At 36.3% G+C, this 16,287-nt stretch overlaps 1 protein-coding gene across 1 annotated transcript in view; it reads left to right on the top strand.

Moving 5' to 3' along the window:
- The window catches only part of npr1a (natriuretic peptide receptor 1a), a 45,561-nt gene extending 29,574 nt beyond the window's left edge, over positions 1-15,987 (top strand). Inside the window, exons 10-23 of the mRNA XM_008422285.3 lie at positions 2,889-3,009; positions 4,088-4,162; positions 4,238-4,315; positions 4,393-4,497; positions 7,156-7,227; positions 8,207-8,366; positions 10,911-11,066; positions 11,785-11,953; positions 13,008-13,154; positions 13,241-13,364; positions 14,190-14,258; positions 14,741-14,915; positions 15,001-15,099; positions 15,678-15,987. Coding sequence (XP_008420507.1) covers positions 2,889-3,009; positions 4,088-4,162; positions 4,238-4,315; positions 4,393-4,497; positions 7,156-7,227; positions 8,207-8,366; positions 10,911-11,066; positions 11,785-11,953; positions 13,008-13,154; positions 13,241-13,364; positions 14,190-14,258; positions 14,741-14,915; positions 15,001-15,099; positions 15,678-15,823 — 1,696 coding nt within the window. The 3' untranslated portion in view covers positions 15,824-15,987. The remainder of the gene's footprint in view (positions 1-2,888; positions 3,010-4,087; positions 4,163-4,237; positions 4,316-4,392; positions 4,498-7,155; positions 7,228-8,206; positions 8,367-10,910; positions 11,067-11,784; positions 11,954-13,007; positions 13,155-13,240; positions 13,365-14,189; positions 14,259-14,740; positions 14,916-15,000; positions 15,100-15,677) is intronic.
- Positions 15,988-16,287: the final 300 nt, after the last annotated feature.

Here is a 16,287-nt window from a genome sequence, read left to right as displayed (position 1 = left end):
GTTCTCACAAAGATACAGAAATAAAAACACATTTTTGTGGCAGTTCAATCTCTCACAGCACCTCTCTCTCTCTCTTTCTCTCTCCATTTTATTTTGTATTTCTCTCTCCTGTCCTCTTTCACTTCCTTTCTTTTTCACACATCCTCTTTCCTCTTCTCCCTCCTCCTGTCTTTTTTCTGTCTGTCCTTTTGCCTGTCATTAATAGAGAGGTCACAGCGAGGCCCCGAGTCAGAGGGTGGAGAATAAACATTTAAAAAACAGGACTTAAAAGGATCACAGCGTTTTTCTTTTTAACACTAAAATTGTTCTGACCTTTTTAAAAATGTCAGCAATTTTCATACAACTGCTAGAAGCTGAACTCATCTGCATGTTTATATGTTTATGAAATACTAAATCCACTTTTCTTAATAAATTGAGACACAATTTACTTAAAGAAACATTACTGTTGTAACTATATTACCTTGACACTGATGTGTGTTTGTGGTAGATAATTAATATTTTTGTTAACTTTTATGCTTCAGTTTGCAGTAATAAAACATTGTAATACTGGAGAGAAGTGGGAATTAGTTTGATGGATTTTATGGGCAAAACTTTACCGAAAATATTTTTTACTTGTGAATATATAGCTTTGTAAAATTATGGAATAAAATTTGGGAGATTGAGGAAAAAAAAAAGATTTACTTCTGTGCAGTTTGTGTCTATGTGATTAGATTTATAAAGCAGAAATTGATGCGTATCATTTAGCTCACCTTGGCAAAGTAGTGAAGCCTCAAACTGATTGGACAGAAGATCGACCAATCAGAAGAGAGACTGTTAGCTGCATTTAGCATCTGTTAGAAGAGTTTATTCAGGCAGAATGTTACTAAAAACCTTCACAGAAAGCTTAGTTAAGCAAACCGGCATTAAAACATTGAGTAAATAAACAGAATAATAGTCACATTGAAGAAACAAAATAAAATAGTTAATGTAAATAGTTTCAGGGTAAATAACCTGATGAAGAAACTCTGTTTCTGTAGGTTTTGGATGTTTGGCAGCAGCGATTTGGATGAACTGTTCTGCCAATAAAAACTCCTTTCCAGATTTCTAATCTACTAAAAATAAAAGCGCACAGCTGCTTTTTGTTATCCTTTATTTTGAAGGCTGATATAGTAAAATACCTTTGGTGGATGTTAAAATTAGATCTGAATTCTTTGGCTTCACTAAGTGTATTTAAACGCTAATCTCTTACTTTACATTTTCGAACAAAAACATTGACTTTACTCAGATTTTGACCCATCCAGTCACTTTTATTACAGACGGCCTGGTGCTAAAAGCTCTCAGGATCTGTAAAGAGACGTTCATAAACTTCATAAAACTGAATACAGTATTTTTTCCTATATCTGCAGATCAGTTTCTACAGTTCAGTTAAACTTAATTTTACTTTATTCACAATAATACAAAGTACAAAATATTTTTGGTGCATTTTTGCCCCTTTAAATTCTCTAAATAGAGGAAAATGGTTTATGTATAAAAAAACTAATAATGCTTGTATGTAGTTATCCTGCTGTTTGTGTTTAATATCATTAATAAAGATGTCAAGCAATAAATCTGGGTTGTTTCTGAGTTCTTAGGTTAAAGCAACACACTGTAAAACCTTTGAAGTTGGTTTAACTTGAAAATTTAAGTCTACAAGAAATTTAGTTTGTGTTTAACTCAAAAATTAAAGTTCATGAAGTTGATTTAATGAGAGACAAGTCGTCTAAACATTGTTTTTTAAGTTCATTAATCTTGAATTGTGAGTTTTAACTTTAATGCTGCAATTTAGACCAAATAATTATTTCACAATAAAAAGAAAATAAACTCCCCTCCTCTAGTTAAAGACATTTCTCTATTCTTTTACTCACAATATCAAGTTAAAATAAATACTTATTTTACTTTAGAATAATTAACAAACTAGAGTGATCAATCCAACACATTTCCATCTCAGATACAAAAACATGCCGCTAAGCATTCTGGGAAATAGTTCCCACTCCTGCCTTTTACTTCTTTCTGTTTTTTAAAACTCTAGTTTATTCAACTCTTGACAAAATTAATAAAAAGTTCAAATAACTTTCGACTGTAAGTTTATTTTTCACAAACTCACATTTAGATTCAAAATCTAAAACTCACTAAATTTATTTGACTTAAAGAGTAGAAGATAGTAGATACAACTAAGTGCAGCTCAAATGTTTTACAGTGCAACAAATAATAAGTACAATGCAAAAACAAGTTTTTTGTCTTGTTTCTAGTGCAAATATCTTAGTACATTTGAAATATAACAAAACTGCTATTTAAGCAAGAAATAGGATCTTTTCTTTTATCAGTAATTCCTGAGTATTGATTTTAAAAAGTAGTTTTACGGGGAGAGATTATTTAACTTATAGGAAAAATGTTAAGTTTTAGGTGAAATAATCTGCTAATAAAACCAGTACTTTTTAAATTAAAACAAGCTCCTATATCTTGCTGAAAAGCTACTAAGTTAAATTAGTTTTATTTAAAATGTTCTAAGATATTTGCACTAAAAATACCTGGAAAGATTTTGTGTTTTTGCAGTGTATTCATTTAATTATTGTGTAATTTGAGCGAATTTGGTGTCAATATTTTCTTTTTTCTTGTATTTTGGAAATTAACCGTCCTCTACGCACACATCCCAATGCTTAGTGGTTACCATGAGCCGTTCTTAGTCAGCAGTATCTTAACGCTGAAATGATCAGAACTTGTTTTGACCTCAGAAATCGTTTCCGTCTCTTCTCTCTGGTGACCTCTCCTGTCGCCTCTCTCAGTGTTTCCCCTTGTTTTTAACACACACTAATACATCACCAGCTCTGCAAACACACGCACACACACCTGTCCTCCTGTCTGTTGGATAGGAAGCTGAAGCTGGAGAACGAGCTGGTGGCCCAGCTGTGGAGAGTTTCCTGGGACGACATCCAGATGACCAACCTGGAGAAATCCCTGCGGAGAACCTGCAGCCGCCTCACCATGTCTCTGGTACAAAACAACGCGCCGTTAAGCAGCGTCAACATCTGTGTGTTCATTTACAGTATCTAAACGTCCGGGTTCTGGTTCCTCTTACTGCGGTTCCACATGAAGCTTTTAGCACGTTCTATTATGGCTTTTATTTTGAAATGTTTATGCAAGACCGTCAGTAATGACAAAATGAACCTAAATAAGTCGACCTGCAAACTGTGATGGAGCATTAGAACTAGAATATTTTTTAATTACAAGAATAAAGTTGTTTTAATAAAATATGACCAGCAGGTCCTTATTATTCTTCCTTCAAAACATAAATTAGTCAAATAGTTATTTGCATAATAATTTCAAAGTCCTGCTGATCATATTTTGATGCTGAAGTATTTCAATATGTGTAAAACCAAATTATAACTTTTCTAGATTGTTGGGATGTTCAACATTCCTCATTTTAATCTTTTATTATTTCTCATAAAGTAGTTTTCATAAAAATATTACTTTAGTCAGATAATGATTGTAACTTTATTCTAGTTAGATTAGCAATATTCTCATGTTCTTTTGACTTGACTTTTTTCTTATATTTATTATGACATTATTCTCATTTTATTAAAATCTTATTATTGTATGACTTTATTTTCATAGTTGAAGAAAGAGAAAATTTTATTCTGGCTTTAATGCTTCAACGTACAAAACTGAAGTAAAAAAATCTAAAAAGTTTGTTTTTTTTGTGCAGACAATTGTAAGATAAAAATTAAATCGACTTATTTTACATTTTGAGGATTTTTTAATTTTTAAAAATATTTGTACATTTCTTTTACATAAACATTAAAATAAAAAAATGTAATCTCATTATTATTATTATTATTATTATTATTATTATTATTATTATTAGTATTAGTATTAGTAGTAGTATTTGTTGTTATAACTATGTTTATTTATTTGGTGATATTTAAATTATCTTAATTTTGAACTTTTTTTTCTTTTGCACGTCACTGTTGAAACCTTCCTTTACATAAAACGGGTTTTGTTTCCTTAACTTTCAGTCATTTCAGATGAACTGTTTTACTTACCCTGATCATATTTTTGTTTTTTTCTCCAGAAAGGATCAAACTTGGGTTCTCTGATGACCATGGAGGGAAACTTTCAGATCTACACTAAAACTGGATACTACAAGGTGTGTGAGAGTCGCAGCACATTAATCTGTAAATCTGCTGTGAGACGATGAAGACAAGAATTTTCTTCCTCTCAGGGAAATCTGGCTGCCATCAAATATATCAACAAGAAGCGCATCGAGCTGACGAGGAAGGTTCTGTTCGAGCTCAAGCACGTAAGGATCCGCTCTATTTTTAAACTCTCCTGGTTCCAGGCGGCTTTGATGTGATTTCAGTCTCTTGTCTTCTGCAGATGCGAGACGTTCATAACGAACATCTGACTCGTTTTATTGGAGCCTGCCTCGACCCGCCGAACATGTGCATCATTACAGAGTACTGCCCCAGAGGCAGCCTGCAGGTAGAACCCACACACCTGCACACCGACCAACCCGCTGGACACAAACACTTCTTAGATTCAGCTCAAAGAAAAATATTAAACATCTAAATTTTTAGCTTACATTTGCTGTCCCAAAAGCAAATACATCAACATTTACAAGGATTTGGATCAACTCTTCAACCTGATTTAAATATTTTTCATTCTCAGTTTGTTAGTTTTTACTTTTTGAGCTGTTTAAACTGACGGCAGAAACGTCTTTTCTCTATTTTTAGCTAAATTGTCTTTGGTTGGCTAAAAATTTGTCACATATTCTGACCAGATTAAATAACTCCAACCCTTATTTACTCATTTCAGTCAAATTGAACAAAAAACAGGCAAAAAAACATAAGAAAAACTCAGAAAAGATCAGGGGTGTCCAAAGTGCGGTTCACGGGTCTCATGCAGGCCATGGGAGGATTCTGTGCGGCCCTCAACAGGAGGTTGATGCAAATAGATTAACTTTTAATCTTTAAGGATGAGATTTAATTTTCCCCAGGTAAATATTTCTTTTAATTAAACATTTTAGCTAAAACACAAATTGTCTGTTTTTAATCATATTTTTTTACTTTATTTTAACTTTATTATATTACATACAGAAACTTTTACTCAAAAGCAGACTTGGCACCCAATCAAAACACATTGAACATAATCTTCATATTATTCTTGTTGCAGAAAAAACCTTCTACACTAAGTAAGTAGAAAAAAAATAAAAATTAGAGCAGCGAACATCTTTCTGTTTCAGATCTATGATGATTGACAGATCGGTTTTGTACTTAAAAAATAGATTTGAATAACAATATTTCATATTGAGTTTCTTATTGTGCAGGGAAAAACAGAATCAATTGAAAATTACTTCTCCATTTTCAATTTAAATAAAGAAAGTTTTGACTAACACTGCCTTCTGTGATGTCATCAGAGCCATGTGAGGTTTTTGGTACTGTTTGAAAAGTAATTTACAACAAAACAGCAAAACAAATTTAAAAATGTACCATGTCATGTTATTCTACTGTCCACGAGATACATCTGAGGCAATTTGACTGATTTTACAGAAAAGTCTAGGTAGCAGCTTTAAGGGTCTGGGTTAGGAGACCTGATCTGGGCTTAAAAATGATCCAAAAAAGCAAAACAAAAGAAGGTTTTAAACTTTTCTTCTGCTCAAAGCTTTAAAACGTTACAGAATCGTCTCTGTGTCTGAATCACTGCATTATTTTTACCCATCATCCTCCATGACCCACCGTCCACATCAGCCTCTTATACCTTCAGCTCTGCAGAAATCCTCTGCACAGCTACAGTTATCTCCCAACACTGTAACCTAGCAACCTGCCAGCAGGGTAACCTAGCAACAGCTGCTGTGGGCTGCATGGGGTTTGGGTTGTTGCCAGATGACCGCTGAATTTAAGAGCGGAGTGAGTTATTTTCTGCCCTGAGAGGACGGAGACGGGTTTTTTTTTAGTGGAGGAACATCTGCGAAGAGGTTCACCGTCCTTCTGCAAATTTCCTCACTGAAACGACCTCAGAACAGTTTTACTGCGAGAAAAAGTCTCCGCGCTGCAGCTTTTCTGCAGCGCGGAGTGGGGGGCCGGAGTCAGTTTGTAATAGAAAAAGTGAAAAAAAAAAAAGGGGGGTCCAGGGGGCGCGTTTCTCGATTGAATTTTACCCAGAAAGCACATGGGCAAAAACCGTTAGTGAAACGGTCACTGGGACTGACTAGTATTCCATTGAGGGAAAGTAACTTTAACATATGAATTCCTCATATGTTAACATAAAGGCTCGTTTTGAATAGTATAAGCTGCTACTTACAGGCATTGCTTTGAAGAATTCACCTAGAATACGGCGTTCATAACAAACACGTGTTTGCTATCTGCTCTACCGGTAGAAAACAACCGTACTCATTAAATAACATAAAAGTCAAGCAGTTCCCTAAAAGTCCAACAGATGGCAGCAATGCGCCATGCAAAACAAAACACCCACAGTTTACAGGACACACTTCCTGCTAAAGAGCCCCCTGGTGGTTGAAGAAAAATCCACGTATAAACCGGAAAATACAATATATGAAAAAATATTTGAATGCTCTCTGGTATTGTTCAGGGGGCCGGACCAAACGTGGAGGCGGGCCGGATCCGGCCCGCGGGCCGTAGTTTTGGGACCACTGCACTAAAGGAACACTGTTACTGCATTTTAGGCAATTAAAGTTTATATTCTTATTTAAAAAATGAATTTAATTATTTGGTTATTTAATTTTTAATGTATTGTTAATGAAAACGTCTTAAGTGGTTAATTGAATAATCTGCAGAATGTCCCCATTTTTTATCTAATTGATCGACTAATGTTCAAAATGAAGTTTCAGCCCTACTTCAAAGCGCTGTCTTTGCACAGATAAGCTGCAGGATGTTTAAATTTTTTGGACTTTAAGACTTTTTTCTACTCGCTCTCTGACTGCAGTGAGGCAGAAATAACATCCCGTACTCCAGACACGACTCTGGTGGTGCTGCCGCAGCGTGGGCGCGCTTGTTTAACTTGTCGGCGTCGTCTGCGGGGTTTTACCCGCTGGCTGCTTCACGAGCCCACACAGATGATGATGATGATGATGATTAAAACAGCAGAGGGTCAGGATGAAGCTGCGTGTGTTTTTTCTTCCAGGACCTGATGGAGAGCGATGGCATCACACTGGACTGGATGTTCAGATACTCGCTCATCACCGATATCGTCAAGGTAACGACCCGCTCAACCAAACTCACCGATTCTGCTCGGTGACAAACTGTTGGACGATGCAAAAAAAAAAAAAAAAGGACTGATATAACAGCCTAATATTCATATTTATTTTGTTTTTAAAGCAGACGAGTACAGATAAAAAAAACTTGCTGCTTCACTTTTTCCTTCTACTTAACTTTCTGTAAATATTCTCCAACTTTTTTTGCAATATCCTATATTTGAAGACATTAAATTTTGAGTTTTATAACCATCAAAAATATCAGATATGAAGGGTTGAAATACTTTCCTCTATGGCTGATGATTCTATAGTGCTGAGATGATCAATCAGATTAATAGTGACAAATCAATTATTGAAATAAAACTCAACTAATTCAATAATTGATTAATAGTTAGCTGAAGTACACAGAATCAAAAAATGACAGTTTGTGAAAGAACATGTTCAGAGCAGAAATTGATCCAAAACTGTACAATTTTTTTTATTTTTTCATTTAAGATAATAAAAAACCTTCTTTGTAAAAAATATTCCACCCAAAACTAAACATTTACATAATATGCCAGTTATTTTATTCAATAAATTATCAAAATAATCAATAACATAACTGATTACTAAAATGACCTTTAGTTGCACCTCTAATTCTACATAATGTTTGAATGTCATTTTCTAAAATGAGAGCAAATATTGAAATTGTTCCCAATATTTTTGAGCTATACTTGTACATAAAGTATATATGTATTATTATTATATTTTAAAATATTTTTCAGTCAACTAGAGAAATGTTAAAGCTCTCTACTGCAGCCACTCTGGTTTTTCTGACAGCAATAATTAATTAATTCAGTAATTCATCTACTTCACCAAGCCAGTAATTTTCACATTTAGCATTTGACAGCCTTTGCATGCACCAGTTATTTCCCATCTACACCATATATTTACAATCAATCACCCAGCTTCCAATCATTTTTAATGATTATGTCTGTGCAGGGAATGGCCTTCCTCCACAACAGCGTCATAGTCTCCCACGGCAACCTGAAGTCCTCCAACTGTGTGGTGGACAGTCGGTTTGTGCTGAAGATCACAGACTACGGGCTGCAGAGTCTGCGGACCAGTAGCTTCCTTGAAGACACTCACGCCTTCTACGCACGTACGAACAAAACACACACTACCCAGTTCACAGCACAGCGCACAGGGCATCGGAAAAATATTTACACCCCTTGAACTTTTTACAGTTATTGATCAAAAGAAGTTGACTCAAAAGTTTTCACGGGCCAGAAAGATGAAAGTGAAACTAAAATAAAGCAACAAAAAAAAACAGTCAAGATTTTTTTGTTGAAATAAATACAAAACTTCAAAAGGACTTTGAATATTTGCTGTATTAAATGAAGAGTTTTCAAATTGTTTTTATTCTCAGTTAAAGAACAGGAGTTGGGTCACTTTCTTTCAAAACGCTTGCTAATGGACCTTACCAAGCTCCGCCCAGAAACGCCCCTCGAAAGTCTCACGTGACTGCATGTCTCACAAACAAAACCTCGTGGAGCTTAGTTTCTATGTGTAAACATGGTGTCTTTCATTTCGACTGACTCTCTGCAGAGTATTTCTGTGTCAATTAGTGTAGCATTTCTGCCGGATTTTCACAAAATATCAGCCACGACAATGGAACCAACAAGTTCATGTCATCTTTTTTGGACAACATCAAGGTGTTTGAGCCACGCGATGCCTCCAAGATTGTGCGCATCACAGCTAAATGCTACCGGTCGATGAGGAACACAGCAGATCCTCAGACCCTCAGCATAAATATAGCTGTGGACAAGATCACTGACGCCTATTGTTCTTGCAAGGCTGGGTAAGTCGGGCATTCATGGTTTTGAGGGTGATTTCTGTTGGCAAATGTTCGCATGTGCCTAGGCCTGATACACGGTACTCGGAAGCTAACACGATCAGCGTGGCTAACACAATTACAGTTTAGTAAAAAGCCTTTTAAGGTAAAATAAAATCTTTAATGTATGTCATACGGTACACATTGCATATTGATCTGTTCAGCTAACGTAAGGCTGTAACAGACAGGCTTCAGGGTGTAGAAGTTGTATCGGTACTGCCATTATGCTGTACTTGGCTAAAGAGTTTTCATAATGGATGTGTTTATTATTGACTTTCTTTTTTTTATTCACTAAACAAAAAGAAAGCAAAGCAATAATACTTACACCAGCAGACACTTTGTTCTTATTGATCCTACGACGGTTGAGCTGCAAATGTGGTCGTGCACAAGCTTTGATCCAAGCAAGACTTTCCGTTTCAGATTTTGGAAATCTGTGAATTTTAGTTCCACAAATACGATCAGGATACCCGACATCGCCTGTACAAATACCCCACTGACGGTGGAGAACCATTCTTTTTCGAGTCCTGACGCAAAAACTTTCTGCCGGTCTGCTAGTCCACAATGTACATTAGCATTTGTTTACTACTGTAGCTTGTGTTTGTGAGACGGTCACGCATGTGGTAGCTGCGCTGTGACGTAAAATGGGCATTAGCCAATGAAACGCGGCCCCTGTGGTAAGGTCCATGTTTAGCCAAGGTTAATAATTCAGGTACAAGCTGATCTGAGTGCAGCAAAGTCGACTTTTCAGAAAAGTCTCTGTGATGGTTCTGCTTATTAGAAACGCTTCAAAAATAAAAAGACAAAAACTTTACAATTCCATTGTAAAGTTTTGAGGAACTTTACAATGGTCTGCTGTGTTACAGACATACAAAAGTATGTCTGTAACAATTTTAGCCTGATTACAAGTAAAGTCTGTACACTGCAAAAACACAAAATCTCACCAAGTATCCTTTCTAGTGCAAACATCTTACTTGAAATAAGACAAAACTAACTTACAAGTAACTTTTCAACAAGATACAGGAGCTCTTTTAAATCAGTAATTCTTGAATATTTATAAATATTGTCATTATTTCATTTATAACGTGGGGAAAATGTCTTGTTATAAGTGAGATAATCTGTCAATGGAACAAGTACTTTATTTCAATAAAAATAATTATGGAATTACTTAATTCAAAATACAATAAATCACCTTTAAACAGTCCCTACTACATAGCAATGGTTCCCAATGAACAGCTGACAGTTATAAAATAAAACATGTCTCAAATGCATGACATTAACTGCGATAACAGTTAAAAACTTATACAAAATGTGACAAAATTACACATAAAACTCTGTATAATTAAATTGATCTAAATATAACACTGGTAAAGAAAACACTGATGGTCCTAAAGGTTACCGACGGCAACCGAAAACTGATGGTCCTAAAGGTTACCGACGGCAACCGAAAACAGGGTGGGAGCTGTCGGTTACTGGTTGCTACGGTGACCGCCAACTGCCAAGAGCAGCGTAGCAGGAAAAGTTACTTTTTGACTCAACAAGACGAATTTGAAGAATAAATAAATAAACAATTTTGACAAACTTTGAAACTATAATATTGTTAAAAGACAACCCTGTTAGATAAATATATGTAACAAGAAGAGATTGTCAGCATTTTGTGTAAGATTTTTGCGTTGGATACACATAAAATGTGGATCTTTCTGTCCATAAAGTGACTACATTTCAAGAAGATGTCAATACTTTTGCTAAGCGCTCTAAAAGAACATTTTTTTCCAGTTAAATAGTATGGTTTTATTTTATGAATGAACTGTTTAGGAAAGCTGTGGACTTCTCCTGAGCTGCTGAGGATGGAGTGCCCGCCCTGCAGCGGCACCCAGCGGGGCGACGTCTACAGCTTTGGTGTGATCCTGCAGGAGGTCGCTCTGCTGAAGGGAGTCTTCTACCTCGACTCGCATTCCCTCTCTCCCAAAGGTCAGCGCCGAAGCCAGCCTCTAATCTCTGAGCTGAAACACAAACGCGATGAAAGCGTCGGGTTGTTTACATTCCTGCCTGGCAGCTGGACGGGCCTTCGCCGTAGGCACGTCGTTAACCCTTCGCCTCGTTGGCCGCTTGGCGTCAGGTGTTATCTCCGCTTCTGGAGTGAACATGTCGCTGCCTGGTCCGCTTCAGCAATACACAACATTAATTATGATAACAGTTAAAAACATGTACCAAACACGGCAAAGGTACAGATACAGGAGCTTGTTTTAAGTCAATAATTCTTTAATATTTATGAAGTTACTAGTTCCACCAGCAGATTAATTCACTTATAACATGGGAAAAATGTCTCGTTATAAGAGGAAATAATCTGCCAGTGGAATTAGTACTTTTTAATAATCATTATTAATTTTAATTCATAACTCTAAATTTTAGATAATTTTGGCCGACGTGTCAAAACGTTTTTGATGCAACTTCCTCCAGGTGATGCGCTTAAGGCAACGAGTTGTCAGAGTGACGTTCAATAGGAACTGATTCTTATTGAGTTTCAGAGTCTGGAACGTCCAGGTGGGTTTCCACGGCAACCAGAGCCATAAATATTTATTAGTACTCGTCTGTTATGGTCCACAGGTAGAGAGGCAACATGTAGATCTGGTTGTTGTTGTGTCGCTGTAACCCGGCTGTTCTAACTCAACGCCTCTGCGTGTAACAGAGATCGTCCAGGCGGTGATCCAGGGCGGCGTCCCTCCGCTGCGGCCCTCGCTCTGCTTCCACAGCCACAGCGAGGAGCTCGGGGTCCTCATGCAGCGCTGCTGGAGCGAGGAGCCCAACGAGAGGCCCGACTTTAATACCATCAAGATCCTCCTGAGGAAGCAGCACAGGTGGGGAAACCACATTCATTCAGACGAATGAACCAGGATGGGTTCATTTATCTTACTATTTGAAACTAACAAAATTAACCTGTTATGGAAAAATCAACATTTTAGAGTTAACTAAAACTACCGAAAATAACGAAAAGTTACATTTAGAAAAAATGTTTATTAACATAAATAAACAAAAAGGAGAAAGTCTAACTAAGAACGAATGCACCAATCCTGGTCAAAAACAACCAATCAGAGCCAGGAGGCCTTAGAGCTGTCTATCATTCTCATGTAGGTGCTGCTCGATGTGCTAATGGTGGAGCAACAACTTACTGTTACAGGAAAACTGGACTTTATAGTAAATACACATCAGAATATATTAATAATCAATAATAATTATTCTTATATTTAATTGTTGTTTCATTATGGCTAATTAAAATAAAACCAAAAATGAGTTTGAGTAAGTTATAATCACAAAAATACTTTTTATACAGAATTATGTTGATGTTCGACTGTCGTCGAGATCCTCCACTAAAAGGTCGCTGCTAATTCAGAGTGGTGTCTCCATGTGTATTAATAAAAAGTTTAGTGGAAGGAAAAGGTTTGACAGAAAACAGAATGTTCGTTTGAGTTTTTGAGTGTGAAAAATCAATGAGATCCGACAAATATTAAAATTTAAGGCACAGCCAGAACACCTCAATTCAGTTCAAGTTAATTTGACCAAAGACACCACAGTAAACGATACTATGAGATAAAAATGAAGCAACCGTTGTTTTTTTATAAGAAAGCAAATCCCGTTCTTGGTTGGTCCTTTCTTAAAATTAAAGATTCACACATTATTAACTGCTTATTGATTATTACAAACAACTCAGCCAGTTGTAATTTGATTTCTATGTGACACACAATGAGTCTACTCTTAATGTCTTAAAGGAAAAAAGGCTTGCTATATGATATTTGAGTGATTTTTAAATTAAAACATAAAATGTATTATCAAAAACAATCAAGGGAAAAACATTTTAATATAAAATAAAGCTGTTTTTTCATTCGTTTTCTTGTTGGTTGTTTGTTTTTTTAGAGGTTACGGTTCCAACATCCTGGACAACCTTCTGTCTCGCATGGAGCAATATGCCAACAACCTGGAGGAGCTGGTGGAGGAGCGAACTCAAGCTTATAACGAGGAGAAACGCAAAGCCGAGGCTCTGCTCTACCAGATACTACCACAGTAAATATCCTCCACGGATCAACTGTGCGCATTAAGTGTTTTCTGCAGCAACAATGCGCTGCAATAATTCTATTTTTGGGTTCCAGCTCGGTAGCCGACCAGCTGAAACGAGGCGAGACGGTTCAGGCCGAAGCTTTCGACTCGGTCACCATCTATTTCAGCGACATCGTCGGCTTCACCGCTCTGTCTGCAGAGAGCACGCCGCTGCAGGTCGGTGGAAACCAAGAAACCAGCGCCTAACTGGAGGGAAATGAAGCAGAACACCGGGAGATTAAAACTAGACTGACATCTAGTGGAGAAAGAGAGTAACTACACCTCAGATTTCCTGTTTCTGCCGAAGGAAATCACGACAAATCAACTTTTACACAAAATGGGGGGATTTTATGTGATAGACAAACATGAAATAATGCATAGGTTGCCAACCTTTTTTACTCTGATACCCCTAAATAAGTGCAAACAAATACCTTCAGAAGCCAACTAATCAGTGAAGAGAGTCAACCTTTCAATTAGGCGTTTTCAGATTCAATTTATCACCAAAGCAATAAATCAAAATTATTATCGTGGTAAGAAAATGATAAACGATATGATAAATGCTTACCCCTAATATGAAACTTTTTTAAAAAGTATATAAAATAATTTGCTTCCCCTTCACATCAAAATATTTATTTTATTCATTTATTTCGAACATGATAGCAGTATATAATAACACACATAAACAAGAAATGCAAAGGACAATATCCTGAAAAACAAATGTAAGAACCACAAATTTTATTTATGGTTTTTACACAAAGGAATTTGGTATTTCCAGAGGTCTGGATACTGTTGCAAGCTAGTAACTTTCCTCCTTTCAAATGTATTACATTATATTTTTATATATTTATAATAATAGAGAACATTTTTCATATTTTAACTTTTTTTGTTCAAAATTCAACACAAAATGTCTGAAAATGTGTCTTTTATTGAAAAAATAAAACTTCTTCTGGCTCCTCTGTTTTGCATTTGTATTAAAATGATTTAATTTGTTTCTCCCTGCAGGTTGTGACCCTGCTAAATGATCTCTACACGTGTTTTGATGCCATCATAGACAACTTTGATGTTTACAAGGTGAAACTAATGTTTTGATTTAAAATCCTGGCCCGAGGCGTATCAGGGCTTTTTTAGATTGGAAAAAAAAGTACATTTCCGCCAAAAAAATCATAGAAATTTTCTAGTAAAAATTTTTGAGCTTGAAAGTTTACCATTTTCTCCAGCAAACTCGAAAATGTTCGACTTTTGAAACCCAAATCTTCCAAGTTTCTTTCTAGAAATTTTCAGATTTTTAATCGCATTTTTTTTTACTTTTCAAGCTCAGAAATTTCTGCATTTTTTTGTAGAATTTGTTTTAATTAATCTCAAAATGTCAGAATTTCTAGCAAATTTTTTGACTTTTCAAACTCAGAAGTTTCAAAAAAAATTTCCTTGTATTTTTTTAAATGAATGTAAGAATTAAATGAACTCCTTTGTTTTTTTTACATTTGCCCTGATATGTCCCCATAGCTGCCAGTCAGGCTAAATGTTAAACGATTCATTTTCTGCGGTCTCTTCAGGTGGAGACGATCGGGGACGCCTACATGGTGGTGTCGGGTCTACCGGTCAGGAACGGCAAGCGACACGGTCGGGAAGTCGCCCGGATGTCTCTGGCTCTGCTGGACGCAGTCAAGAGCTTCAAAATTCGACACCGACCCAGTCAGCAGCTGCGGCTTCGCATTGGCATCCACAGCGGTACGGCGGCGGCGCCACACGCAAACCTAACAACAAACTGCGAAAACACTCCAATGTCCTGAGTTGTTGGTGTGTTCTCGTCTAGGCACCGTGTGTGCAGGTGTGGTCGGGTTAAAAATGCCCAGGTACTGTTTGTTTGGAGACACGGTCAACACGGCGTCACGCATGGAGTCGACAGGAGAGGGTGAGACCCGCAGGAAACCGCACACGCATCAGCAGAAAACTGCAACATTTACACCCACAGAACCCAGAAGTTAGAACTTTACAGAACCACCATGCAAAGTTGAACCACTATTCATTAAATATAACTAGGCAAATGCAAATTAAATGTGTTTACAAAGGTTGTTTATCTTCTGTTGGACAATTCAACTCACACAGAATAATAAAATCCACACTTACACATGAGTTTAACTGGCTCATGTCTATTTTTATCTGTATTTATTATAGAAGCTAATATTGGCCATATTTCTTCTCTAAAAATGTAACCTAGGACACAATTTATGTAAAAAATAGAAATACTAATTAGAACCAAAACAATTAATCGTGATTAATTGAAATAATTAACTAATTTAGCAATCGATTAATCGTTAACTTTAGTATACAGACTCAATTAGAGGACATTTTCTGAAAGAACAATACACTCAGAGCTGCAGTTAAGCCAAAACTGTGCAAAAAAATATAAACATTTTGCATTTAAGATAACACAGTGACAAACAATAGATTCAGTTCAGTTCAGTAATGTCAGACATGTTTCCCTCTCAGCCCTGAAGATTCACGTGTCGGAGGCGACTCGTCAGGTCCTGCAGGAGTTCGGCTCCTTCCAGCTTCAGCTCAGAGGGGAGATCGAAGTGAAGGGCAAAGGTCGCATGAGGACGTACTGGCTGCTGGGAGAAAATGAGAAGAACTGAGAATCAAACAGCTGGGCGGCATTTTCAGACTGACTGATCCAAGCTGGTTTCTCCAGGGATAAACTGTAGAAAAGAGTAGACATAGACATGACGAATGTTTCATTTGTAAGATAAAACATCAAAACTTGTGTAAATACATAATAAAATGGGTATTGTTACTTTTGTTTAAACGTCTCCTGGTAGTTTTCTGTGTGCAGTTTGCATGTATTGTTTCATTTTTATGTATTTATAATAACCAAGAACGTTTTTCATATTTTAACTTTAATTTTTTAAAAGTCAACGCAAAATTTCTGAAATTTGTCTTTTATTCAAAAGTGTATTTAAAATGAGTTGAATTTGTTTCTCCCTGCAGGTTGTGACGCTGATAAATGATGCTTACAAGGTGAAGCTCATATTTCAGCGTATTGAGGATATTCTAGATTTTTTTTTCAATTATATTTCTGCTAAAAAATCTCAGAATTGTT

The sequence above is a fragment of the Poecilia reticulata genome, chromosome 11 (genome assembly GCF_904066995.2).
Source record: "Poecilia reticulata chromosome 11, P_reticulata-male-v2, whole genome shotgun sequence".
In the NCBI taxonomy this organism is placed as follows: domain Eukaryota; kingdom Metazoa; phylum Chordata; class Actinopteri; order Cyprinodontiformes; family Poeciliidae; genus Poecilia; species Poecilia reticulata.
The sequence above is the reverse complement of the archived record's forward strand: the minus strand, read 5'-3'. Positions and strand labels throughout refer to the sequence as shown.